General features: G+C 46.4%; 1 protein-coding gene across 3 annotated transcripts in view; it reads left to right on the top strand.

The window, feature by feature from the left end:
• Positions 1-27,791, top strand: part of St6galnac3 (ST6 N-acetylgalactosaminide alpha-2,6-sialyltransferase 3) — a 515,349-nt gene that overhangs the window by 330,209 nt on the left and 157,349 nt on the right. The window contains exon 4 of one of the 3 annotated variants that reach the window (XM_039102132.2): positions 19,073-20,139. The exons of the other annotated variants lie outside the window; for them this stretch is intronic. Coding sequence (XP_038958060.1) covers positions 19,073-19,142 — 70 coding nt within the window. The 3' untranslated portion in view covers positions 19,143-20,139. Of the gene's footprint in view, positions 1-19,072; positions 20,140-27,791 lie in introns of those variants that run through there. 3 annotated transcript variants of the gene reach the window in all.

Genomic DNA, 27,791 nt, shown 5'->3' with positions numbered 1-27,791 from the left:
CTCCCCACTATGATGATAACGGATTAACATGATCTTTGTTGAGCATCCGCGTAACCCAGTGACTCAAGCACAAGTGCAAGCTTCCTTTGTCAGTCAAGGAAGTGAGCCATCGGAAAATCACGTGTCCAAGTTAGCAAGGAAGAACTGTAGAGAAAGAAACTAGTTTACAGCAAAATCTGAATCTAATCTGACTTGAATCCATAGACCCTCTGTGCTTACAATACCCCAACCCTAAGCATCGAATTCTCTTTTTCCTCCAGGAAAGCTGCTGAAAACTAGGTTCCCCAGATGTCAAAGTCTTTCCATTTCTCCACACAGCCCTTTGCTGCTGTCTCACTTGCGAGGGTGTCAGGATTCGTGGGCGTATTGAAGTTCCTTCAGTCCAGCATGTCAAGCATGGGTGGGGAGTTCCACAGGACAAGGATTGTGTCTATTTAGACAAGACTCAGAGACGGCAAGAGCCTGACACCCTTGCTGTGTGTTGTGGGTAAATTGGCAATGTCCCTTGTGGGTGCCTCCTCCATGAACCGAGTTTACGTTTGTCACCTGTATTTGTCAGTGACTGATACACTCCCTCTTCTTTCTGGGGAAAAATCTGCAGAAATGCTTTTTCCTCCCACCCCAGTCTCTCCTCCGTCAGTGTAGAGACACACTAACTCCACATTTCAAAATATTACATCATTTGCTTGCTTGTGTGCACACGTGTCCATGAGGTGTCCGCAGAAGCCAAAGAAGAGCATCAGATCTCCTCGGTCTGGAGACACAGACGTTTATGAGACTTCACACCTGAGTGCCGGGAATTGAGCTCGGTCCTCAGGGAGAAGAGCAAGTGCTTTTAACCACTGGGCCCAGTGGGTTCACCTCCTCAACCCCAGAACTCTCATTTTCCAACGAGAAGTATACGAAGAAGATAGAGTTCCAGCTCAAAGGGTGGATCAAAGTTCATAAGGAAAGCAAGCGAGTCTCTGATTTGTCTCTGAGGTTTCTGCAGCATCATTGGACTTCATTACTAGACAGAAATTATTCACTTTACTTTACTCCGCAGACCCCTGCTGTGACATGGAGTTCATCTAGGGCTTTAATGCATGTCGTTTGCGGTCTGTGCTGGGGTGGGTATCATCTGATGCTTCTCTCTGCTCAGACACCTGAAAGCACATTATACCTTTCCCCTCCATTCCTACCAGCAAACCCGCTATTGGATGGTTTAGATTTGCACCCAGCTCAGTGTCTGTCTCATACCACCAAGCAATGTGCCTGACTCTGGGGAACCCTTGACTTTGTCCTTTCTGCGACACCCCCCTCCCCTTTGTGATTTTACCTGCATGAACTGAGTGCAATCAGAATACATAGTTCTTCAACCGAGTATAAGATTCAAAAATCAGACTCAGAACAACTTAGTCGCTCTTCCTGCCTCAGACTCCTGCTGAACAAGCCTTCATTTTTCTCATACCTACGGCTGATAAGGAAGATCAAAATGTCCTCCCACTGTGCTGAAGACTTTACTATTTCTCCTCAAATTACTGGCTCTCCCTGGCTTCCCTCTGTGATCTCTGGCATCCATACTGTCGTAATTACGATTACTCAAAATTTCTCTTTCTTGAAGTTCTCCATTTTGAAGGGGAAAAAAAAATGAGACGTGGGAAACTGGCATTGGTTTCCTTCTAGCACATTTACTGGAAAACACTTTAATTATAAGATCCAAGTGTCTTGGCTAAACCTAAGCCTAAAGCGGACCCACCTTTGTTAAATCCATACGGTGCCCAGGACAAATAACAGCAGTGGCCTCCAGCTTGACCGAGATGGAAAACTCTATCATTTCCTCAGACCTGGAGTTGGGAGCTCCTGTCCGTACAGTTCTGTAGGGGATGCTGCCGAGTGTTCAGAGGTGCTCGCAGACTCAGAAGGGCCCCAGCCTCTTGTCACTCCTCCACATCTTTCCCTGTTTCTTTCAGGAATCCACACACCAACATGATTTCACTTAATATTTTACTAGCTTTGTCTAAAGCAAATGTCAAATGAGATTTTAGTTTCTTGAATTTTTTTCTTAAGTATTTGAGGCACAATTTACCTTAAACTATTTAAAAGAAAGCCAAGGTAGCATGATAGAAACTAGCTATCTAGGAGGCTGAGTAGAGTTAGCTCTTACTGAGGGTGGGCATTGTAAGCCCCCAGTACCCACATAAATGATGGCCGGGTTAAGGAGTCAACCTGTAATACCAGTGCTCCGGAGATTATGACAGGAGTCACAGAAAGAGCTGGCTTGATAGAGTAGTTGACTTTGGAACTCTGGGCTCAAGTAAGAGAGCTTGGCTCAGTACATGATCAATTAAAGAAACCTAGCATCAATATCTGACTTCCACACATATGTACACATGTGATCCCTCCATAAACTCAAACATACACACAGATGCATGCCTGTGTGTGCGGGAACACAGACACACACGCACACGCACACACACACGCACGCACACGCACGCACGCACACACACGCACGCACACACACACACACACACACACGCACACACACACACACAGACACACACACATGCACACACACCCTGATCTTGCCTTGTGTGTGAGTAAGGAACCGAGTTCCCACCCTAGGGAGGCTGGAGAACACACTTTACATAACTACTGTTTACTTTGCTCTCTAGAGACCCTGGGGTGACAGCGAATGTAGCTTGGCATCTTAATGCAGATAGAAGTACAGAAAACATCATTTCCCACCATTTTAAGCACAGACTCCCATCAGTTGTGTGGACCAACAGTTTGGGTGACTGGCACTGAGCTACATCTCACAGAATCTGTGTAAAGAGGCTGGCAGTCTTCAGAGGAGGAGGGTCATCTCCACACCGAGCTTCCTTCTCAGGAGTCAACAGATAGCTGCTGGCATCGTATCCCGTCTTTAGAGTTGCTCTCTCTACAACTGGACCTGGTTGGAGACCACCGAGGTAGGTTATAAGGCATTTGAAGATCTTCTTTCACTTTTCTGGAGTCAGAGTCTAGAGTGAGGGTTGTGTGTTGTAAACATGGTCCTGAGTCCCTGTACACAGTGCTTCACACCTTGAAGACCATGTCGCCTAAGCCCCATCAATGCCTGTGATGCCCTAGCATGGCTGACCATTGGGCACATGAACCAGTATTAGACTCTTGTTGGGAGCCTCATTGTTGCTTTTCTCCCCTTCTAATCCTTGCCTTCCTCTGTAGGAAAAAAAAAAAAAAAACAAAGGACAACATCTTCCATGAAACAGGACACCTTCTGGCTTTCTTGGGAGTAGATGGAAATCTGTGGCTTCTCCTTACTGGGCCCAGAAATGACTAACTTCTCATCATCATGAGGGACTCCAAACTTACTCTGGACTCTTGATGTCGCCTTTAACTTGGGAAAATTTGGTCCTCAAACTATAGGTTTTAAGTGTGTGTCTGTGTGTGTGTGTGTGTGTGTGTGTGTATGTGTGTGTGTGTGTGTGTGTGTGTGAGAGAGAGAGAGAGAGAGAGAGAGAGAGAGAGAGAGTTTTGTGTTTGTGTGAATGTACATGCACATGCACATGAACACACATATCTGGAAGACTCACTAATGAGTAGAAAACCGGTGTGTCAAGAGCTGGGAGGTAGGTCTGTGAGCGAAAGACTTGCCATGTGATCAAACATGAGGAACCAGGTTCTATCCCCAGAACCCACCTTTACAAAAGAGCTGCCCATAGTGACCCGCAGTTAAATCCCAGGATCAGTGAGGCAGAGACAGGAGATCTCTCCAGATCAGTGATAGACCTTTCCTTGAAAACAAAGAAAGAATGGAAGAAAGGGAGAAAAGAGGGAAGGAAGGAAGGGAGGAAAGAAGGAAGGGAGGGAGGGAGAGAGAAAGGAAGGAAAGAAGAAGGAAAAAACGGGGAAGGGAGTTACAATTAAGGTATTTCCCTCCACATACGTGCACATAACTGTGTACATGCATACATGCATGGAGATTCGTTCACACGGTGGAGATGCACACACAAGAAGCTTTCATCCACTGTGTACGAGTGTTAAGAAAATGACACCACAGGATGTATCTTGACAGCCACTTTGGTCTTTCTTTTGACAGTACCTCATGGGCAGCCTTTCCTTTGGATACAGAAGGTTGTGATATGCTATTTGATGGCTTGCAGTATTATATTGTGTGGGTTATATCCAAACTTCTTTAGTCCTGTATTATGGGACACCATGACGTTTCTTATAAGATCAGCTTCCACTTTCTAAAATGAAAGCCACACATAAAGCTTCTGTTTTGTTTATAAAGTAGCAGCTTCTCCAGGCCTCTGCCCCTCACGGCCCTTCCAGACGGTCGCTTCTCAGGCCTTCGACTTCCTCGCTGTCTCAATCTTAGATATTACCTGTGAAATTTCTTGGGCAGCATTTGAGAATTCATCTTTCTCATCTTCACATCCCTCTTCCCACCTTCTCAGTAAAGCTTTCTCACGTTTGTAGTTACAGCGCATGGTCAGTGTTCAAATACAGTTCATGCCAGAGAGAAACGAGAGGCGGTGTTTCTCCTCATCTCTCTAGAGAAAGGCCTTACCGGTGAACTTATTTTCTTAACATATTACATCCTTTTATAATAAGTTCACAGAAAAACTGAGAGGTGGAGGAGGCTGAGTATCTATTTTGAAGGCATATGGTAGAGCCTGAGTTTGATCCTGAGCATTGAAAAAATAAAATAGAATAAGATAAAAGTGTAGAGATGTCCCAACATGCATTGCGATGGTTAGCTTTAACTATTAGTTTGACACAATCTGGAATCATGTGAGAAGAGTCTCGGTGAAAGACTGTCTGAGCAAGTTGGCGTCTGGGGATGTCTAGGGGTTTTATCCTGGCTATAGTAATTGATGGGTGAAGACCCAGCTTGACTGTGGGCAGCACACATCACTTGCTTTGGTCCTCCATTGTGCATGTATAGAGAAAGTTTATGCACTGAATAGTTAGCACGCATGTTTCCACTCTCTCTGCTCGTCAGTGTGGATGTGAGCAGTTGCTTCAGGTTCCTGCCTTAACATCTGTGCAATGTTGGAGTTCTGCATCTTGGAATTCTGAGCCAGGGAATCTTTCTCTACGGAAACTGCTTTTTGTCAGGGTGTTTTATCACAGACAGAGACAGGAAAGCAGGACACACCTCTCCTACCCAGCCCTCCAGCACGACGACTGTCTAGTGTGACCCATTGGTTACAGCTAACACCGTCATTACATGAGCACAGAGAAGACACTAGTGTGTGCAGCGATAGTGGGGTTGTGCATTCTATGGGGTCAGACCAAGGCATCTTGGTCTATCATTGTGCCACCATGCAGGGTAGGTTCACTGCTCTATAGCCTTCTGTGCCAGTGCTCATGTGACCATCCTTAAAAGCCCTTTGCATAGATCAGTAGCTTCTCTGTAAGGTCATGTTCTAGTTTCTAGTCCTACACTGTGACTGGCTTCACTTCCCCTGCCTGTTTCAAGTTCCTCCATGTTCTCTTCAGTGATGCATAATATTCCACAGCCTGGCTGAAGCACTGCATGTGTTGATGCAGTCATCTTGCTGAAGGGCATCTCCGTGCAACTGCCAGTGAAACTGCTGTGAACATGCTCTGATAGGGTTCTTTTTGGTTAGGATGTAAATTTTTAACCCAGTCTGGCACATAAGAACCTGCAGCTGGTGAAATATTTGCCGCACTGTGTGTTCACTTTGTGTGGAGTGTAAGCCCTCCTGCTCCCCGTGCCACCGGCATATGCAGCTCCTCTTCTGGTGTCAGTCATTCTCACCCATGTGCAGTGGTGTCCCAGGATGTTTTAATTTGTGATTCCCCAGGGTCATGACTGTGAATGCTTCTCATGCCACCATGCAGGGTCTGACCCCATAGAATGCCATCTGTGTGACTTCTTTGTTTTTCGTTTCCAATGAACTCTGCTGTGCATTTTAAAGCGGTTTGCTAGCTTTCTTATTATTGGTGTTTTAAAGTCCTTTGACTGTTAGATGATTGTTTGATCAGGTGTCTTTAAAGGAAAAAAAAAACCTGTGTTCTTAAGGGATGAGTGACATATACAGATAAATCTTTCCTGAACACTGTCTGAGGATTATCTACTCTCCCATTTGCTTTCTGGATAATGTCTGTTGCAGAACGGAAATTTTCATTGTAATGGCCCTAGTCATTAGCCACATAAAGCTTTAAGAGTTGCAGGCCACCTCGAATCATCTGGATCTTTCTCTTAACGCCCCAAACTTTCATTATTTTCAGTTTAGACCTAGATCTGCGGTGTACGTGAGTTATTTTTGAATGTAGATGTCCGCTTGTTCCAGCAATGCTGGCTGTCAAGGCACTCGGCTGGACAGCATTGCTTGCCTCTCGTCGCAGAGCATCTGGCTGTCCTTACTTGGGCCCGTTTCTGAGCTCTGTGTTGTGCTGTTGATTTGATCCTCTGTCCCTTCATCGATATCACACTGTGGTCTACAGTAAGTTAGGAGATGTCGGTTGGTTCTACTCAGCTCAACGGCGAGCTGACTTCTCTAGGTTTTCTTTTTTATTCTTTGTTTAACGTTAGAATCAAGGCTAGGGATGTGGCTTAGCAGTAGAGCTCTTGTCTATACCATACATAAGGCCCGGGGTTTGACCTCCATTACTGCAAAATTAATTAATTATAAATCCATTTATCAATAACTATGTAGTAAATTGTAAAGATTTTTTTCTCAGATTAAATGGATGAATGGATTAAACTTAGTATTTACTTAATTCGTTTCTCTTTTGTTAGAGTTTTGTAGTTTTTCTCTGATATTTTCTTTCTGTCTTTCTTTCTCCTGTTCTTTCCTCTTTCCTTTCTTTAGGTGGCTCAGCTCTGATTTTACTTAACAGCCCAGTTGGAACTTCCCCTCCATACTCTCCTCCCAGTCCCTCCCTCTCACCTCATCCTCCAACCCTCACCCAATTCCTCTCCCCTTCTCTCAGAAAAGCAGAGATACAAGCTCTCTTGATACCACTGATACCAGCCAGCCTTGCCACATCACGTTGCAGTAAGGATGGGGCCATCTTCTTCTATCCAGGCTAGACAAGGGAGCCCAGTTAGCCCTTCCCTCAAATTCTGCTCCATCTTGTACCCCTCTACATCTTGTAGGTGGGACAGATTATGGGTTATGACTTTGTGGCTGGGTTGGTGTCCCAATCCCTCCATTGGACATCTTGCCTGGTTACAGGAGATGGCCGGTTCGGGCCCCATATCCCTATTGTAAGAGAAAGTGGGGAATGGCCTTGAATGAATTGACACAGGAGATAACATCCTGAACTAACAGCTAGAGGCACTAAAATCAATGATTAATAAGTAGGACCTGATGAAACTGAAATGCTTCTGTATGGCCAAGGACACTGTCAAAAGGACAAAATGGCAGGATCTAAAGGCAGGCGGTGTAGTTGAAGACAGTCCCTGGCTCCCATATTAGGAGTAACACAGAAGATCAAGCTACACAACTGTTACATATGTTCAGAGGGCCAAGTTCATCCATGCTTGCTCTCTGCTTGGCAGTTCAGGCCCTGTAAGTACCTATGGGCCCAGCTTAGTTGCTTTTGTAGGGTTTCTTGCTGTGTTCTGACTCTTCTGTTCCCTTAAATCCTTCCTCCCTGTCTTCCACAGGATTCCCGAAGCTTCACTTAGTGTTTGGCTGTGAGTCACAGCACCAATTTCCTTCGGTTGCTGGGTGGAGCCTTTCTGATGACAGACATGCTAGGTTCCTGTCTGCAAGTATAGCAGAATATCACTAATAGTGTCAGGGATCCCTCTCATGGCAGACTTTCCATGGGGCTTAAGCTGGGCCACTCATTGATTTGGCCCTTCCCTCAAATTCTTCTCCATCTTTTACCCCTGTACATCTTGTAGGTTTCATGGCTGGGTTCGTGTTCCAATCTCTCCACTGGAAGTCTTGCCAACAGGAGATGACCAGTTCAGGCCCCATATCAATAAATGAGACCTCATGAAACTGGAAAGCTTTTTATATGGCAAAGAACACTGTCAAAAGGACAAAATGGCAGCCTACAAAATGGGAAGAGATATTCACCAATCCCATATCGGACAGGGGGCTGACATCCAAACTATAAAATGAGTTCAAGAAACTAGGCGTCAACAAACCAAATAGCCAAATTAAAACCAGAGCACAGAACTAAACAAAGAACTCTTGACAGAGAAATCTCTACCGGTGAGAAACACTTAAAGAAACGTTTGACATCCTTAGTCATCCTGGAAATGCAAATCACAACGACTCTAAGATTCCTCCTATACCCATCAGAATGGCTCTCCGTTTCTCCTGGGAGTGAAACTTGTACAACTGCTCTGGAAATCACTTTGAAGGTTTCTCAGAAAGTTGAAAATAGATCTACCTGAAGAGCCAGCTAGCACACCCCTGGGCATATACCCAAAAGATTGCCGTACTGTACCACAGGGACACTTACTCAACTCTGTTCATAGTGTCTTCATTTGTAATAGCCAGAAGCTAGAATCTACATTCATGCCCATCAACTAAAGAATGGGTGAAGAAAATGCGGTACATTTTTACATGGAATATTACTCAACCATGACTTCCTGAAAATTGCCAGCAAATGGAACTAGAAGAGACCATCCTGAGTGAGGTAAACCCAGACCCAGGAAGACAAACATTGTGTTGGTTTGAAGGAGATGTCCTCATAGTCTTGGGGTTCTGATTGCTTGTTACCCAGTTGATGGGACTGCCTGGAAGGTTAGGAGGTGTGGCCTTGTCATGCAGGAAGTATGCCACAGTGGGTGTGCTTTGAGGGTTTAAAGACTGGAACCTCTTCAAGTTTGCTCCGTTTTGTGTTGCAATCCAGGCTGTAAGCACACAGCAACCTGCTACTGTACCTTCACTATTAGTGCAGAGTCTTCCCTATGGAACTATATGCCCTAATAAACTGTTTCTTCTATAGTCACGTGTTTTATCACAACAATAAGAGAGTAAGTGGTAAGACACCGCTCTGTTATATTTACCCCTAAGTAGTTCTTTTCCTGGGTGCTGACACCAAACAATTAGGAAATCTGTAGTGTATTTATTTTATTTTAAATTTGACTTGCTTCTGGAGCAGAGAAGAGGCAGGCTTTGGCATTGACTTTGTATCCTGAACTCTTCTTTGTAACCTCTTGTGAATTCTGGAATTTTTTTTTTTAATTTTAATTCAGTTTTCTACATCGACAACCATGGTCTCTGTGAACAAAGGTAGCCCTCCCTTTTTTCTTTTTTCTTTTTCCTAATTTTCCATGGGTATGCGATGTGCGCATATGTGTCTATGCATGTTTGCATACGTGTGGAAATGTGGTGCGGATACATAGGCACACGCATGCAGACATGGGGGCCTGAGGTTGACATCCATAATCATCTTCCATTGATCTTCCAACTTATTCATTGGGAGGTGGGAGGGTCTCCCAGTCAAACTCAGAGCTTGCTGATGACAAGGCTTGTCATTCGCCAGCTTTCTCTGGAGACCTCCTTCAGGGCTAGAATTACAGGCAGGCTCTCACACCCACCCAGCTGTGACCTGAGGGTCCTCAAGTCTGTGTGCACTTTAACACTGACCATCTCTCCAGCCCCAGGCCCATCTCTCCTCTGCAACATTTTTACCTGTATTGTCTTGTGTGTGCTGTGTTAGTGGAACTCCAGCTCGGCAGGAAACATTAGAGAGTAAACAGCCCACTTTGTTCTTGGTCTCAGCAGGAATGCTGTTTTCTCACCACTAAGTGTGATGCTAGCTTTGTTTTTCTTTGTGTGTGGGCTCTTGATCCCACAAGGGAAGTTAGCTCCCTGATGTCTGATGTTCTGGGATGGGTGAGATTTACTTGAGTAGTTTTTCTTAACAGTCCACCAACAGGACGGGCTTTCCATCTTCCTCCCCTAACATTCAAGCCCCCGCCTGGTCACATGGCCCTGAGGTTCTCAGACATTGGCCACCTGCTCATGGGGCCTTGTCTTCCTCTTTCCTTGGCTTCTACACACTCTGTCAGACAGCCTCTTCCAGAAGAACTCAAAGAACCAGTACTCAAGAAGGCTAAGCTTGTCTGGAATTTTGTCTGAAACGAATCTCTGTAGGTCACCATCACACGAATGGTTGGCCACAGAACTGGGGTTGCATCTGCATGGGTAGAGCTCTTGCCTCTCACGCCCAAAGAGCCAGCTTCTGTCTCCAGTACCACATGAAGCTGGGCAGAGCAGCAGCAGTGGAGGCAGCAGGGTCAGCAATGTGGGGACATCATCGGCTACACAGTGAGTTCAAGGTCAGCCTGAGCTGCTTGGGATCCTGTCTCAACTTTTAAAAGTCATGTGTAAAAGAATGGTTTCCTATAGGACAAACCACGTTCCACACAACTTTGTATGCGTTTATGGTTCTCTAGTGGTAAGATTGGACAGCATCTTCCTCTTCTTCACTTCTCTTTTCAGACATTGTGCCCATATGTCACTGTTTGTGACTTTTCTCATTTTCTGTATATTTTGATTTGGGCATCTTGGCTTTGACTGCATTTCTCAATATGTGGTCTTCTGCTTTTGAGTCATACTCGGAGAAAACACAACAGGCTGCTGAGTCGTGTGCTTCAGGGTCGGGCAATTCTGTGTGCTGCTGGGCTTGACTGGCTCAGCTCCTTCAGAGGACTCATGATTTACTAAACCTAGAATTTACTTCAGAGAGACACTGCATTTCCTCAGTATACAGCCAGGCTTTTACTCAGGGTCTCACCCCACTTGCTGTCCTAGCCACTGTCCCTTTATTTCCACTGTCCTTGAAGAGCCATCTCCTGTCTCTTGGGCCGGAGTCCACTTGTAAAGGCTTTCTACAAGTACCAGCTTTTAGTGCCCCGCCCCCTTTTTCTGCTCAGATTCTGGCTTTGCCTTTTAGGGTAACTTAGTCTTTTTCTCCTGGTTATTGCTATACTGTAAGAGAAATCCTCAAACTTCCCAAGTCTTATTGTCCTGACCTGTGACATCCAGGGGTGCATGGAAGCTCTAAGCGCGGAATGAAATGCTCGTACGGTCTTCTGGAACAAACTCGAGCACTATGCAGTTGTGACTTTTGTCTGTTACTTGTGGGGGGACATCTCTACTTCTCCACGCATGTGCCCAGTGCTACTCCCCTCCAGGTCCCATGCTCTCCGGCAGTGTGCAGCCTGCGTCTCTAGGCAGAGGAGGGAGCTCATCCCTGAGGAGCCTAAACTCTAAGAGGAAGTCTTTTAAGTACTGTATAATCACGGCCTTGCATCTTGCTCCCTAACTTGTCTGTTTTAATGATTTTTACATCTTTTATCATGGAACAAAGATGACGGTTCACGACAACGCACTTCACTTCTTTCCCCCTGAAACTTCCAGACCTCCTAGCGCGCTTACAGGTGTGGGTTCCTGTGGGGTGCTTACATAACCCGACAGGTTTATTTGTGAGAGGTTTGATTCCTGCTTTTAAACTTAGGTCCAGGTAGGTCTTGCAAGTTAAAAGTGTTCTTGGACAATAAGGCATCATGACTTAAAATACTGGAAGTTACGGGGAGAGTGTAGTGGTGATGGCTGCTGAGAGGAGGAACTCCACAGGTATGAACGTTCCACAGGTATGAACATTCCACAGGTATGAACGTTCTTGCTCCCTGCCGTTGTACAGAATAGGAATGGGAAGAGTGCGGGAGAGGAGAATGAGGGTCCTCCCCATGATACTGCAGAGCAGAAAATGCAGATGTGGCTTCCGTGGCACACCCATGTCAATTTCGCCTTTCCAGGATTCGTTGTAAGGAGCGGTGTTGCCCTTGGTTACCGGGACGATTGTCCACTTCTCTCTGGACACTGCGGGGAAGGCTGATTTCCTCCTCCTTCCCCTGTTTCTTATTTCAAAACAGTATTGAAACAAGTCTCTAGAGCGTTTCCAAACGTGCTACCACCATCCATGCACTTACCTCAGATCAATGCTGCCATTATGTGTGTGTGTATGTGCTCACGTGTGTGTAGTCTGTGTGTGTGTGTGTGTGTGTGTGTGTGTGTGCGCGCGTGTGCACTTAAAATTGTACTACTCCATGATGTTTGGTACATTTACGATACCAAGTAACCTTCACCATCACCTGATTTCATCTGAATGCTTCTGTCAATCCAAAGACAGAGCCTATGTCTCTACCTAGTTGCCCGTTGTGAACAGTTCATTTAAGTGAACTTAGGCAGTGTATGGCCTTTTGGTTCCTACGCCGTTGTGGAGGCTGAGGCACATTTGTGCACACTTGAGGATACCATGTCATTCCTCGAGTCTCATAGCACGCCATTGACGAGGCTGAGGCGTGTTTGTGAGTGTGCCACTCCTCTCCACAGCTGGGTAGTGTGACGTTGGGTTGGTGACACTGCTGTAAGGCCCCCTCTACAGCGTCACACTGGAGCAACTGTGTTCGGTTCATTTGGCCGTACAGTGCCGAGCAGAATCAGCGGGTCGTCAGGCGAGTCTATGTGTCATGGACTAAGCACACACCTGTCTGCTTCTGCAGTGATAAGGTCATCTCAGAGTCCCCTGAGCAAGGCAGGGAGGTTGCATTCTCTATGCCCTTGAACTATGTGGCATTTCTCAGTTTGCCGATGTTTGATGGCTACCCCCACACTCTAGCTCATTGTGAGTGTCATTCTCCTGGTAAATAAGGTGATTATTTACGAGTTACGTGTCTTCTGTGGTTGTTTGTACCATAGTGTTTTAAAGTTAAAACTTTAGGCAGAAGAAGGAGATGAGAAAAGGAAAGATAGAAAGAAAGAAAGAAAGAAAGAAAGAAAGAAAGAAAGAAAGAAAGAACTTAGTGGCAGATACTTTGTTAGAACTCACACAACCGGAGAGTCTCGAGGGCAAGCTCTGCTAGGTTCTTTGCTGGCGTTTCACAGAGAGGTCCCTTCTCCATTTCGTCTCTTTGATCATCAGTCCTCTGGCTTCACCTGTCAGGAGACAAGGCAGCCTTTGAGCCCAGCAAATCAACCAGACAGCAACAGAGCTGAGCCTCGTTACAGTACCCGAGAAGTCTCTACGCGGTGGGTTCTAGAAGTCTGCGGCACCATCAAAGACCGGCACCAACCGGCTTGACTTCATTATTCTCCATTTGCATCGGCAATTGCTTTAAGCAGGAAGGCGATTATAAGGCAAACTGGCAGCCGGTTATCTATCATTTATTTGATTTAATGCATAGAAATGGATGTCTTTTAAAGGGCCTTTGCTTTTCTCCTCCACATTCCCTTCCAAAAATCATTCTCAATGGAAACATTTAGTTGATAATGGGGATGGATCTTTTCGTGTCTAATGGCTAGGTGGAGGAGGGCTTGGAATGTCTGCCTTTGTTTAAGCATTTCGCTTAAGTGTGCAAGAGGGAAATGGGGGTGGGTTGTGGTGCCTGGGTTAGGTTGGGGAGTTTAGGAGAGGTGAATGGGGATAGTATCAGTTTTATTTGAATGTTGTATCTTATGAACAAAAGTCCTTAGCATGAACAATTTCCAACTTGGGAGGCAGAAATTCCTGGAGTCAAGACTGGTCATTATTCTCTTTAATCTAACTCTGTTTTATTCAACTCAGCAGAAAATGGCTTTTAGTGGCACGCCCATGTCCGAGCAGTGCTTAGGGCCCCACATGTATGAGCGGTGCATAGCACCCCACATGTGTGAGCAGTGCATAGCACTCCACGTGTCCAAGCAATGCATGGATCCCCAAGTCTGAGTAGTGCATGGGATCCCCATGTCTGAGCAGTGCTTGGGGCCCTACATGTATGAGCAGTGCATGTGATACCACATGTATGAGCAGTGCAGAACCTCTGCCAGGCCCTCTCCCTATTCAAAACACACAGTGATGGGCGATCAGTTCTCCTGTATGCCTTGGTCCAACTTTAATGAGCTGTGTTTTCGATTGAAGTCGTTACTCCGTTCGTGGTTGCCCTTGGCGGACTAGGGAATTTTGCTACTCTCTCCCTTTGTATTCTATTTCAACTCTAATTAATTATGCCCTCAAGCCTCAAAAACATCACAATATTTAAGAACACAACTAAGCATTTCCGAAGCCCGAATTGCAGCTTCAGAGAAGATAGTTCAGAACAGTGGTACTTCTCGCCGGGCTGGGAACACAGCTTTCTTGGTCTGTGGCCAACAAGCTGGGCTTTCCATCTCCACAGGGCGTGTGCGGAGGGAGCCCAGGGTGACCAGCCTCAAAGAGACTTGGAATCTGGGTTGTTATTCTGCAAGACAGTGCTTGCTACCAACTCAGAAGGTAGGAGCAGAAGCTGTACTTGGGGAGTCCCAGAGCTCCACTCACATTCTGCCTTAGCGCCCTGTGCACGCCTCTGCAGCGGCTGCTCCCTCAGTACAGGGGCCCCTCTGTAGCTGTCTGTATTCCCAGAGTGCAGCTTCTGTGAGCCCATGTCTTCAAGACTCAACACAAGGCAGCAGCCAAAAATGGGTGGAATGGGGAGGGGGAGAGAGTGCCAGTGTTGTGCACAAGGGTCAGACGGGTCTCTTCTCCCAGCTTAATGTGAAGGGGTCCAGCCTCAGAGAAATGACTACAGCACTTATCCCGTTACTTCATCACGTTCCCACTGTCCCTTAAACTACCCTGCATTTACTGCCTGCAGTTGGCTATTCCACCCATTGGGGCGTAGTCAACTGAGCCACCTCCCAGCCTCAGGACACATTGGGATGCTCACCCAAGAAAATGCACTGAAAATGCTTGACTACTGTGTGCCCTGTGGAGAAGCTGGGGTGCAGCTCAGGAATAGGCCACATGCTTAGCATGCGGCACATGACCCAGTTCGCATCTCTGTGTGTGCTAGATAGCTATGCACATATATTACCTTGTGGACACGCACTGTTTTAAGTGACATCTCAGCCTGTGACTTGTGCTCAAATGTTCCTTGGCCCTGCTTAAAGTCCAAGCTGTCGTAGAAACCACCACCGCTGTCTATAAAGTTTAATCCCAGTGCCATTGTTTTAAAATACAAATCCTGCAGAGAAATTAATTAGAGGGGAAAACAGATTTCTAAATATTTTAATGGGAGCTTAACTGGGTTTTGCAGAATAATATCACTTCGTAGTCTTCTTTAAATTTGTCCCTTTAAACGTTAACACACAGCCTGGCTCTGGCGTGTTAGGCAAACTGTGGGGCCTCCGTTTTTACCAACCAGTGGAATTCAGGGGAAGTTGTAAGCAGCAGCCCGCAGTGCGGAAGGCAGCCTTTGCCAGAGGATGCATTCATGTGCACAGCAGCCCTGCACAGCTCATTGGAGATAAGACGGCTCTGACTTCACATGCTAAACTTTTGTCACTTGGTCTGTTTTCGTCTTTCTCTATGACTCTGGGAAGACAAGCATTTGATCGGCTGAGCAGCAAATTGAAAATGCTCTGCCTAAGAACTCTCATGCTGGAGGGAGTCGGAAGCAGAGCTGCCTCTCCCGTGCCGGGCCTCGGCTCTCTCTGAGCTAGGCAGGTGCCAGACACTGGCTACACAGTGGACGAGGCTAATTCTTTGCTCAGAAGTAGATTTTGACCTGCATCTTTCTATTCCCAAGGCTAGAATTCACTGTGCCTGGTCCTGTGGGCAGGCTGTAGGTTTCCCGTTTACCTACCTCCGCAGGCCCTCTCTGCGCCTTTGTACCATTCTTGCTCCCTGATAGGCCGACTACATGAACTGCAGCCCAGGGATGTCTTTTGTCTGGTTTGTGGTTGGGTTTGGTTGACAGAATCAGCAGGCACTTACAGAGCAAACAGGCTTCTATCGGCACACAGCTCTAAGAGCAGGGCACCAGCATGTACTCAGTGGGGGTGAGGCTCTCACTGGCTTTAGTTCTGAAGGTCATGTGAGAGTCCACAGAAGAGACCAGACACACAGGAAACCCTGCTTCCATTTCATTATTTGAGACCGTGTGCATGCATGTGCCTTCATGTGCGTGTTTTTAGGTGAGGATGCACATGTATGAAGATGTGATTATACATATGTGTACATGTGTGTAGAGGACAGAGGTCAGCTTCCAGTATTGTTCCCCAGAAGCCATTCACCTTAGGTTTTGAAGCAAGGTCTAGTGCTAGTGACGTAGGCTGGCCCCACAGCGGGAGCCCCAGGAACGTTTGCCTTGTGTGTGCACGTGACCAGTCCCAGCTGCCTTTTATTTCTTAACATAGCTCCTGAGGAGAGAAGTCAGATTGTCATCCTTGCAGGCACACATTTTACCAACCAAGCCATCTCCCCAGCCTCACCCACAGCCTTGCTTTATAACAGCAGGCACTCAGGGGACCAAGTCAGCCTGCGAGAGGGAGAGCTCAATCCTTTGAGATACCATGAAATTCCTTATAAGGAACTCTGCCCTGTGCTTCAGACACTTTCCACTACCTACCTCCCAATACTGCTGTGCTGAGGAATTGACCCTTGCTGTGGGATTTCGTGGGGACTCTTCATACCCTATCAGCACACTGGCAGAAGATAGGAGAGTGTGGTGTGTACTGTCCCCCACTAGCTCTGTCCCCCACTGAAAGCTACACTCTCTTTCAGGCATCCCGCCCATGCAGTCACCTCTGTCTGTCCCAGTGATCACATTCTTTCTTTTCATCCTTTCATCTCCCACCGTGACCAGGCTTGGAACATGGTCTGTGCTATTTCGTTAACATGATGCCTACAGTTCCCAGGTCCCTTTGGCTCACAGAATCTCACCGAGCATGCTCGAGCATCTCCCTCTGAGTCCTTTCAACACTCCTGATATAGAGCACCTCATTTTCTGCCATACAGAGTTGAAACAATTTCAAAAGGCATATTTATGTTTATATGTTTCCGGGAAGCACCTGTTAATCAATGTGGAAAGGTATTGAAAACCAGAACCCCTGGATCCTCCAAACCTTCGAGCAATTGATATGTGAAAGCTCGATAGCTTTTTGCCACCGTGGATGGTGTTGATCATAACCCGTGACCAGGCTGGAGCCTTCCTTGTTAATTACCTGGTTCACTGGGCTTCAGGAAATGCTGGAGGTAAATCCCGGAGTGAAGAGACTTGCTGTAGGGCAAGAGAACTCAATCCTTCCTGACAAATTGATTGCAGGCTCCTGCTTTGCATCCAAAGAGAAGGGACAGGGGGAGGGGGAAAGGGTAAGGGGAAGAGGGGAGGGGGAAGGAGGAAAGGGAGAGTAAGGGGGAAGGAAAGGGGAAGGGAGGAGGGGGCGGGCCAAAGGAAGAATGACTATGAGGTAATACTTTCCACTCCTAGCAGCAACAATAGCAGAGTTAGTCTCCCCATATTCACTGCCCGGTGTATGTCACGTGACAGGGTCACACTGAAACCGTAGGTAATCATTTAATACTCCACAACCTATGGAATGGCTCTGACTTGTGTTTTGTACACTGAAAGGCCAAGTGCTAAGGAGGATAAGCAACTTAGGATGCACAACAGTAATTTTCAGAGCTAAGATCTGAGTCTGGCACCATCTAACTCATGAGGGATCCCACCCACTGTGTCGGCTCCTCAAAGCCTCTGTTCTTGCTGTGAACTTCCAAATTTGGCCTAACAGTTGAGCTGATCAGTGCTTCAAATGATCTTTGTTTGTTCATTTGTTTTGTGTTATTGTTGTTATTGTTTTTGCTTGTTTTGTTTTGTTTTAGGACAGGGTCACTCTGCATAGCTCTGACTATCCTATAACTCACTGCATAGACTGGACTGGCCTTGAACTCAGAGATCCATCTGACTCTGCCTCCTGAAGGCAGAGATTAAAGTTATGCACCACCATGCCTGTCCCACAAATATATTCTTAAATCACATATTCCATCAAATCAAACAAAAATATTACTTGTGATTAATCTCCCAGCCTACAGATGGAAAAGGATTAAGCAGTGTGGTTGGCTTTAGAGTCCTGAAGCCACCCTATCAGGAGAGGGAATTTCTGCATTTTGGATATAGATTTGTTCTATGACCCCCCCCCCCCATGAGCCTTTCTTTATCATGTTTTGTATATGCCTGGCCCAGGGAATGGCACTATTAGGAGATGTGGCCCTTTTGGAGTGGGTGTGGCCTTGTTGGGTGGGTGTGGCCTTGTTGCAGTGGGTGTGGCCTTGTTGCAGTGGGTGTGGCCTTGTTGGAGTAGGTGTGGCCTCGTTGCAGTAGGTGTGGCCTTGTTGGAGTAGGTGTGTCACTGTGGGTGTGGGCTACAAGACCCTCATCCTAGATGCCTGGAAGCCAGTCTTCTGCTAGTGGCCTTCAAATGAAGATGTAGAACTCTCAGCTTCTCTTGCACCATGCCTGCCTATGTACTGCCATGCTCCCACCTTGATGATAATGGACTGAACCTCTGAACCTGTATGCCAGCCCCGATTATGTCCTTATGAGAGTTGCCTTGGTCATGGTGTCTGTTCACAGCAGTAAAACCCTAACTAAAACACTCTGGTTTCAGACTTTGCATTTGAACCTTTGGGGGAATAGAAGTCTTTGCCATTACTAGGCTTACTCCTCTGTGTGGTTTAAGCTATCTGTGTTCCCTGTTCCCTGGGATGTACACATTTCCCAATGTGTCTGCAGTTGGTATCATTCTTGGGAGTGAAAAAGAGAGAGAAAAGCAAGGTATCTGTCTGCAGAACTGTTGCTGTCATGTTAGGGGAGAGCGGTGATGTTTGACTTCCCCGAGAGAGCCAAAGAGAACAATCGGTCTGTTATAAATTTAATTTATGAAAACAATGCCGTGGACATAAAGCATCTGACGGCATAGGCATCGATCCTTTTCCTGCTCTCAGGGGAGCAGTTGCTGTACTTGATGTGTTGTACCTCAAATTGTCTTACTTTATCACTGAAATGTCAAGTTAGCCAAACACCGAGAGCAGCTGAAAGGCCGCACACTTACTGGGGAGGGAGAGACGGGAGAGTATTTTTCATTTCTTTTCAGAGGTGGGGAGATAAGCCTGACTTGGTTGACGTATTTTCCCTGGTGGTGCGAACTGAGACTTTTTCCCCCTCCTATTTCTCTTCCTTTGTTGCATGTCTGTGGATCTGATTGAGGTGTTAAAAAAGGGTCAACCGCGACGTTCTGGATATGGGGTCTTTCGTAACCTCCGGTATGATTTTCTTTTGCAGGGTTGTTGGGAAAGTCAGCAGTTGCCTGTCAGAAACTAAAACAACCTGTTTTTCATCGAGAGTTAAATAAACATTGAAAAAAAATCAGCATTCTATAAGGACCATTAGCTTATGCATCGCAGTGGGTGTTTTTATGACTCTTGGTATGAAAGATGCCCATATAAAAATAAATTGTGTCTCAGTGAACATCTCTCCCTGTTGTGGTTGGTAATGGCTCTAATCCCAAATCTAGGTGGATATCATATCATTCATCTACAGAAAAACCTGTACCAGTTACAAATGGCTGGGTTAAACCATTGCAGTGATGGCAAGGCTTCGGATGTGAGGAGACACAAGCTCAGGTGAACGGTCCACATCTTCTCTCACAGAGAGCAGGAGAGAGGTCTCAATGAGCCGCAAGTGCTCTGTAGCTGTCCATTGTACTTATTTTTCTGCATATTCTGAGCACCAGACCATGCACAGTGCCATGGAGAATTCTGCCCACAGCTCCCAGGGGCTCTTCAGAGAGCAAGCTCCAGTAATACGTAGATTAAAAAGCATGAACAATTACTATTTTACACTGTTTAATTAACAAACATTTATAGAGTGGATTGCTTCACACTGGTGCAATACCTGGGGAAGCTGCTGGACTCAGAAGCACTTAGAAGGAAGAGATTTGCTATGGCTTCTTTCTAAAGTCTTTTCAGGCAACGGTTAACTTGTTGCATACTTGGGGAAGGACCGTATGTGCTAATATGTCTATTGCCTTTGGTACAATGTATATACTTCTAAGATTTTGCATTTGGAGAGGACTTAGAAGAAAAATGTTGAAGTGTTCACTGCAGGGTTTTGTTGTTGTTGTTTTCATTAGCAAACAAGTAGAAACGATTTTAGTATTCAACGATAGAGACCCTTTAATCAATGTTGTAAAATCAGTGATTTTATAATCATAAAGTCTAATGGTGACGTGTAAAATGTTAGGGCATAGAGATAAGTGGAAATGGTCTGGTTACAAATTGCAAATCATTATGTATGCGAAGAATGGAATTTGCAACATGCCCTGCCCAATAAACATTTGATCACAACAATGTTATTTTGCATTTAACAATGATTGATATCTAAAAATTGATTGAATATGAAGATTACTATCCATGAAAAGTTGGTGTCAATTTAAACTTTCCTTACAATAAAAGAGTTGTTCAAGTAAAGAGAAAAATGATATATGGACTTGCCCTGCATTGGGGTCATTGTCATGTAAGCGATCAGATTTGTAAAGAAGCAGACATTAAGTAAATGACTGGTATCAGGCACCCTCTGAAAGGATGAAACCCCTTGTCCTTGCTCTCTTGGGACTCTCAGTGTTGGCACCTGAGTAAGAGGATCTCCTCAAGACCATTTATTCAGAGGTTATGTCTTGTGATCATAAAGTGTCCCGATGTGGATGGCCAATTGGTCAGTCAAGCATAATAGGTCACATGGAGACCAATGAAGGAGACACAGAAAGTAACATAGGGAAATGTGGTACAATTTTGAGTGGAAAGAGAGATAGGAAGCTAAATAATAGGGTTCTTGGTTCTTTCAGGTCATTGAGAGGAAACCCTTATTAATAATGGTCACTTGGATGTTGGGTTAGGAGGCCGCTGACTCTCCATGCTGCCCCTGTCCTTTAATTGTCTTTCTTCCCCAAATATGCAAGAGGTTAACTGTTGCCTGCAAAGACTTTAGAAAGAGGCAGCACAAACCTTCAGAGCAAAGAAATTCGATTTTGAGCTCATCCTATGAGTAATTCTGCAGCCCTCTTCAGATGGGTGTGTTTGCCCTACAAGGCCAACTGGGCCCTGGGCAGATCTCAGCTCTTCCTGGTTTTCTCTTCCTCCTCCTTTCCTTTACTCAAGCTCATTTTGGTTGTTTTGTTTACAAAATGGTAACACAGAAACACCCAAGACCTTCCCTTCTCCCCTCCTTTCTTCTTGCGTTCTCTTCTCCCTCTCTCTTCCCTTCCTCTTTTTCCAAGAGAAGGCAGAATGGGGGATCATAGATGATTCTCTGTTTTTCTACTTACAGAAGTCTTTGTGTTCACATAATTCTGAAAAAATTAAAGCGACATACAGTAAAGACCCCTCTCTCCCTAGATGACTGGTTATAGGTTATATATAGACTCTGCCCTGAATATCCAAATACAACACTTATGATTTAAATAGCTCTGCAGGGCCAACCGTAGAATCTGATGTTAGCTTTCTGGATTACACTTGATTGTAAACAACAACAACAATAACAACAACAACAATAATAACAACAACAACACATCTTCAGGAGCATATCCTTAGCTGAATAAAAATGCATTCGGTTTGCAAAGTACAACAATTTATTAATGGGGAAGGTGGCCCCAAGTTTGGCCTCATGACCAAATGTGCTAGCCCTGAGATGAGAAGAGACCCAAGGCTCCCTTCAGTCTCTGCTGGGGTTTGATGAGTAGTTCCCCCATAGGCTCACAGGTTGGAAAACTCAGTTCCCAGTTGGTGGCAGTGTTTAGGGAATTTATGGAACCTTTAAGACTTGGAGACTTACTGAGGGAAGGGGTCGTTGTGGGTAGGCCTTGACTTTCCTGTCCACCCTCTTCTACTTGGCTGGGACACCGTGTACATAGCAGCCTCCGGGCCTGCTACTATACCTTTCCTCCTGTCAGGGCTCTGTTCACAGAGAATGAGAAGGGTAGGTAGTATAACCTTTCAATACACAGCCTCAAGGAGACTCAGCTATGGCTTCCTGCCTGGCCTTTACTCTGGTCAGAATGAACTTTGCCTTTGTTTGTAGTATTCAGGGAATAGCCTATGAGATATCCTTAGAGTTGACATGGAAGGGCCTCGGGATTCCTTACCCAGGATGTGATGGACCAGTGTAATCGCCAGAAGGACTTCCTGTCCAATATGATGTGAGGATAGAAAGCCCATTGAAAACACCTCCTTTGTGCTTCTAAATACGGGTGATTATGCAGTTGGAGGAAAGAAGAGAAAGAGGAGCAAGGAAGGGAGAAGGGAATAGAGGGAGAAGAATATTCTGGAACAGCCTCCTTGTTCCTGTGTCCGCTGAGGACTCGTTTTCTCTTTCTGCTTTGGTATAAAATGGAAACCTTACAGCAGGGCAGCCTGTGGATTCCGGTAAGTAGCTGGATAGGAGAACAGCATCACACAGGTTGAAAACCGTTATTCCAAGACACCTTTCAAATCCTCTGGTTATGGATCACCACAGCTTAAACTAGGATTTAGCCAAATACGATGTTTTCCCAGCAAAAGCCTTACTGAGGGACCCATTTCCCTGTTCTGTATTGCCGCTGCCCCCTCTGCTTCGCTCCTTCCTGCCCCGAGCGAGTGTTTGCAGTTTTATTATCGATGTGTGGGTTTGAAGGATGATATCTAATAGCACAAAGCAGGGACCGCCCCAGGACCTGGCACGGCCTCCTGCGTGGTAAAGGTGTTCAGTAAATAGAGGATAACCGTAAGCCAAAACCCATAAAAGAATGCTGCACGTTTATCAGACGATTCACAGAGAGGCGCGCACTCGATAGCTAATCCCGTTAACCGCAGCGCAGTGAGCTGAACCCAGAATGAGTTTCCAGCCTGTCTTGTTTGTAGAAAAGTTCTGATGCGTGCTGGAAACTTCGTTCTTCAGCGTGCTGACACAATGCGATGTGTGCCAGGAAGGTTCCCGGGGAATAACCCCAGGAGGCTTAGGGGTGTAGAGCACAGACTCATTCAACAACAGTCACGCAGGGATGCGCAGTTCTCCAGTTCAGAACAGCCAGCGCCTTGGCAACGCGGCATAACCGGGACACAGCTGTGACAGCTGTGCCCTGTGTCCTCAGAATGAACATGTTCGAAATGTTCTAACGGCCATTTCGCTTTTCCTATCAATGGGACCACTGCTTATGGTAAGCACAGGGCATTCACGGAGTGGAAGCTGTTTGGGTCTCGTAAGCGACAGCCACAGAACCAACCACTTTCAGCTTACCATGAAGCTCAAACATTCTTTTGTTCAAGTAACCTTCACCGAGTATAGACAGTGCTGACCTCCAACATCGCTGTCTTTATTATGGTTGGCATTCGTAGTTTAGGGCTGTTGTGTAAGGCTAAAATGGTGTCACCCATGAAGAGAGGGCCTAAGGTTTGTTTCCCATTCCCCGTGACTCTGTCAGGGCTTCAGCTGATGACGTGTTCAGGAGCCTGCCCAGCCTCTCACACGGGGCACCGACTGTTTAGAAGGCATCTGACTGACGCTTGCTGTGTCCTTGGTGTTGTTTCTTCTAAGTGCTTAAAATATTTCCTCTTCTGTACTATCCCCCCCCTGGAGTCCTTGTCTTTGTCTCTGTAATATTCTACGCTCTTACTGAAGAAAGGTCCTCACAAGCTGTGGCTTAATCTACTTACTCATGGTGGGGACTCAGCGTCCTCCATGGGAACAAGTGAGTGGCTGCTCGTCTGACTTTCAGTCTGTCCTGCCCTGGGATTTAAAGCCTGAGAGAGTAGGACCCTCTCCACGCCCAGTGTGTCAGCATATGATAAGCACTCAGTCTGTCAGCAATACAGTTTCAGAATTTCAGAGATGTGAAGGCAAATGCCAGACCCTGGTGGACTGAAAGGCCTTTGAGTCAATGGATTGGCCGTGCCAGGCTAAAACTGCCTGGCTAAAACTGGAATCCAAGTGTGTTTGTCTGTCCATCTATCTTCTTCTGCTTCAATCTCTCCCATAAATACAGAAATAAAAGTAAAACTATTTCCTTGTTTCTGCGAGGAGTGAAATCGACTGAGTAAATGCTTGAAGCCGGACACTTCCTCTGAAACCTCCACATCCTTTAGCAGTGTCTTAGGATGATGGCAGAGACTTAGCTGTGAAGCCTGCAGATGAAGGAGGTCCAATGGGGAGCTGAGATTTGGAAGTCTAGACCCAGTAGACAAAAGGTGAATGCATTATTTGCCGGAAGACAAGAAGCAGTTCCCAGAGCATGAGAGGCCCTACAGGGAAGAGAGGAATTCTGTGATGGAGTCACAGTGCTGAGCAATGGCAGGGGACAGCGCTCAAATCCACATAGATGACAGATGGGTAAACCTTAAGTACATTTTTTTTTTCTTTTTATGGCTGGGGCTGTGGTAAGGTCGTGTGGTGGGCGCTGTGAGCATTTGTGAGCAGGAAGCAGTGAGCTAAGCATGTTCAAAACTGGCAGCAGAGTCTTTCTCAAGTAGAAGCCAGGACATCTGGTGGAGACAAGAGGTGTCAGGAGTGGGGTTACGGGCTGACTGAGAAGTGAAGCCACACAGCCGAGACTTCCCAGCAGACAGACAACACTAGCCAGAATGCAGTCTGACGAGAGGACCTCGAGCTCTGTGGTACTGAGAAACTGTCACGAGGTGAGAGTCTCCACAGGAGCTGCATTGCTGGGTGATGACAAGTCTCAGATCGTGAGAAATGTGTGTGGTGTGCAATGTGAAGTTAGAATGTAAGGTAGTCTCCATACCCACGGATAAATGACTGCTACGGTCAAAGCCGCTTCCTGTTTGCAGCTCTCTACATCCTACACATTTGCAATGCTATCAGGAAGGCAGATTGCAGAGCCAAACTAGATCTGTATCCGTCCTGCCCTTGAAAGCACTCAGAGGTGGGACTACATCTCCATTACTTTGTTTGTGAGTGGGATGGAGTCCATTCCTATGGAAGCTGGTGCACTGTGATGTGGACTTTACCCTTTCATGATCACATGACAGGCTTGACATTAATAAATGGAGTCTGTCTTTGGCCCTTCAGTCTGAGCTGGACTGGTGCTGAGGGGTAAAAGAGATCCCCGTGCTCGTTACGACTCTTCGACTGGTTTAAAGCACTTTCTTTCCTTGCCCTCCAGAAATCCATAGCTGCTGTACAAAAAAGTGAAAGTCCTTGGGCTTCGGGATACAAAGACAAGGTTCAGAAACCCCAGGGGAAGAGACAGGCTGACCCCACTCCAGTGGAGACACCAGATGATAGCGGTTCCATCTAGATTGCTGCGGTGCCCAAGCTGCACACATGTGCCAGGACATGTGGATGGAGACCAGCCATTGCCCGTGGACTGTGCCCAAGGGCAGTGCTGAGCACAGGTCGGTGGTGGTAGCTGGGGAAGCTTGTGAGTGTGGGGAGCTTCCTCGTGCTGCAGTAGAGTGTGAAGCAGGAGTGTTGCAGGGGAGACTACTGGGACCATCGACGACGGGATGTGTAGAAAGAAAGTTAGCAGTGGCAGATGTGGGAGGATGGGACATGGTGACAGCATCAGGACAGGGGCAAGGCAGGAGCAGCTAGAGGTGCAAGCCAGAAGCAAAGGTGGATCAGCACTGGATCCTCCAGAGGCTTTGAATGATAAGGGTAGAGGGTCTAACCCAGTATACACTTATAACTCTGGTAGCAAAAGTGAGGTGGGTAGAAGGGAGAAAGAGCAGAGAGGTCAGCTGTGTGAGCAGAAAGAGCCAACCTGCCAAACTTAACATCAGTTACACCTTTCGGCAGAATGCTCTGCCCGAGGAAGAGAAGAGAGCTGCAAACTGCTAAAGTGACTGTCGCCTTTTAAATGACACCAAGTTAAATGAAAACCTCCAAGTTCAGCCTTTTAAGTCACAGTGGATAGATATGGGCTGCCTCCACTCATAGGGTCCCCAAACCCTCTCCCAGGTAGACCGGCTCCTTGTGCTGCTCTGTGCTGTGTGAGATGGGGTTCTCTCCGATTCGTGTGGTAGCTGCAAACAGCGAGAGCTGAAGCGGAAGTGTCTTGCACTGGAGCTCAGCCCACACTGTGGGATGTTACCCGCGAAGATGCCTTTGTAATTCAGAGGTGCTGTTCTCAAGCATGGATCTAGAGAGGACATTCTCATCCAGTGACAAGGTCAAAGGTTAGAGATGTCAGAGTGGGGCAGCCATTTCCGCTCTCTGGTCAGCAGGAACCGAGTTCAAGTCCTGGCCCTTGCCTCATATCTGATCTGTGGGGTGGGGGTAAGGGTGGTATGTCTGTCCCTGGCATTTCAGATGAGTGACACACAGGGCGAGTGGTTCTTAGTCTCCTAGGAGGCAGGACCTAGTGGCAAGCCCTCAGGCCACTCACAGCCGGAGCCAGGTGTCACTGATTCGGTTTTAATGTTTTTAAGTCTGTTGATAAGGAAATAAACACATTTTGACCAGTGATTTAAACGTGACAAATATTTAACTGAGTATTATATTAGGAACTGAATATTATATGAGGTCATTTTACAGTTTACCTGTGTCTTCTAAGATTCCCTGTCCTCATCCCTGAAAGACAATCTGTGGTATCAAGTTTTCAAGCAGACCAAAACAGGCATTTTGGGTACTTCTTGTCTGTTTGGTTTTGTCGTTTGGGATGTAAGAACATAAGCAGTTGTCTTGAGATCAGGAGAAAAGGGGACATGTCCAGTCAGAGGACATCTTTTTCCTGAGCATCTGCTGTCCTCCTATCCTCGTTCACCACAGCTGTGGTGTGTACAAGACCTCAGTAAGATTAGGCCCCTCACATTTCACCCCGGATAAGAGAGGGGTCCTCTGGGACTCACTCCTCTCTGAGGGACTGTTGGTAATTCATAGATAACGGAGAGACAATGTCACCATCTCCAGTCGTGGAGCACTAGTAAGTTTATCCAGTAAATAACTTCCCACCCCCAAAGCCACTCAAGCAAGAAGCCAATTATTGAGGAGTGCTACTTACAGGAGCCTTGGTGGGAAACTGGCTGAGGAGAAGAAAGGTTCCAACAGGAGGAGGAGGGGTGAGACCGACCAAGGTTCATTATGTAAATGTTGGAACCAGGTAAACAAGTTTTAAAAACTTAAGGGAAAAAAAGCCAATATTTCAAGGCAGGAGGCAGCAAGCTCCATCTCCAAGGGACAGAATAGTAAATAATTTAGCTTTATAGGGCCACATAGGACCTCTACCGCATAGCTGTTTTCGTTAGATTAGCAAGCCCTTTTTAAAAAACAGCCACCAGAAAAAGTTCAGCTTGAATGGAAGCCACTGATAGATGTTGACCCCTGCATTGCAGTTAGAGGACCCGGCTGTGTTGTGGATCTGTCTTCTTTGTTTCCAGGCATCTGTGCGGTTAAGCGAGGCTTTTTTTTTTTTTTTTGAAAATGAAAAAAAAAAGTGCATTAGGTAAACCACATGTAAGGGATTGTATTCTATTTCCGACATACGCAGGGCTTAAAGTGTGGGCCATTTTTGCAGGGATGGGAGAGGGCCGGACCGTCCATGTAGAAGCAGTGTGATCAGCGTGGTTTGGAGGACTGAGGACCCTCTCAGCAATTAGAGGCAAAGAGCATCTTGTGCATCACACACATTTCTTTCTCTTCCTCGAGGAGTGGTTTGGACCCAGGGCTTTAGGTCATTGGGCCCGAGCTCCATGACAAGCCTTAGTGACAGCCCTGCTGCCCTCTGTGAAAGGGGTTCCACTGCTTGGGCAGTCTGGTGCCCACCCTCTCTGCTTGTGTCTTATGAGGAGCTTGAAAGTCTGTTCCTGGCTAGGGTTTTCAGGATGACTTCCTATGGCCTTTAGGGGACTCACACAGCCAGTCTTTCTCGCCACCTGCCTGGTACCATCTGTGGCCCTGGGAGTTGAAATAGTCTGTCAGGATTTGCTTTGATGGTTTGCTGAAGATCCTCTGACACATATCCCAGGGTGCCTCGCTGAAGAATCCTATACAGATGTTGTCTTTTACTTCTCCA

This window comes from Rattus norvegicus, chromosome 2 (assembly GCF_036323735.1).
Source record: "Rattus norvegicus strain BN/NHsdMcwi chromosome 2, GRCr8, whole genome shotgun sequence".
In the NCBI taxonomy this organism is placed as follows: Eukaryota; Metazoa; Chordata; class Mammalia; order Rodentia; family Muridae; genus Rattus; species Rattus norvegicus.
The sequence above is the reverse complement of the archived record's forward strand: the minus strand, read 5'-3'. Positions and strand labels throughout refer to the sequence as shown.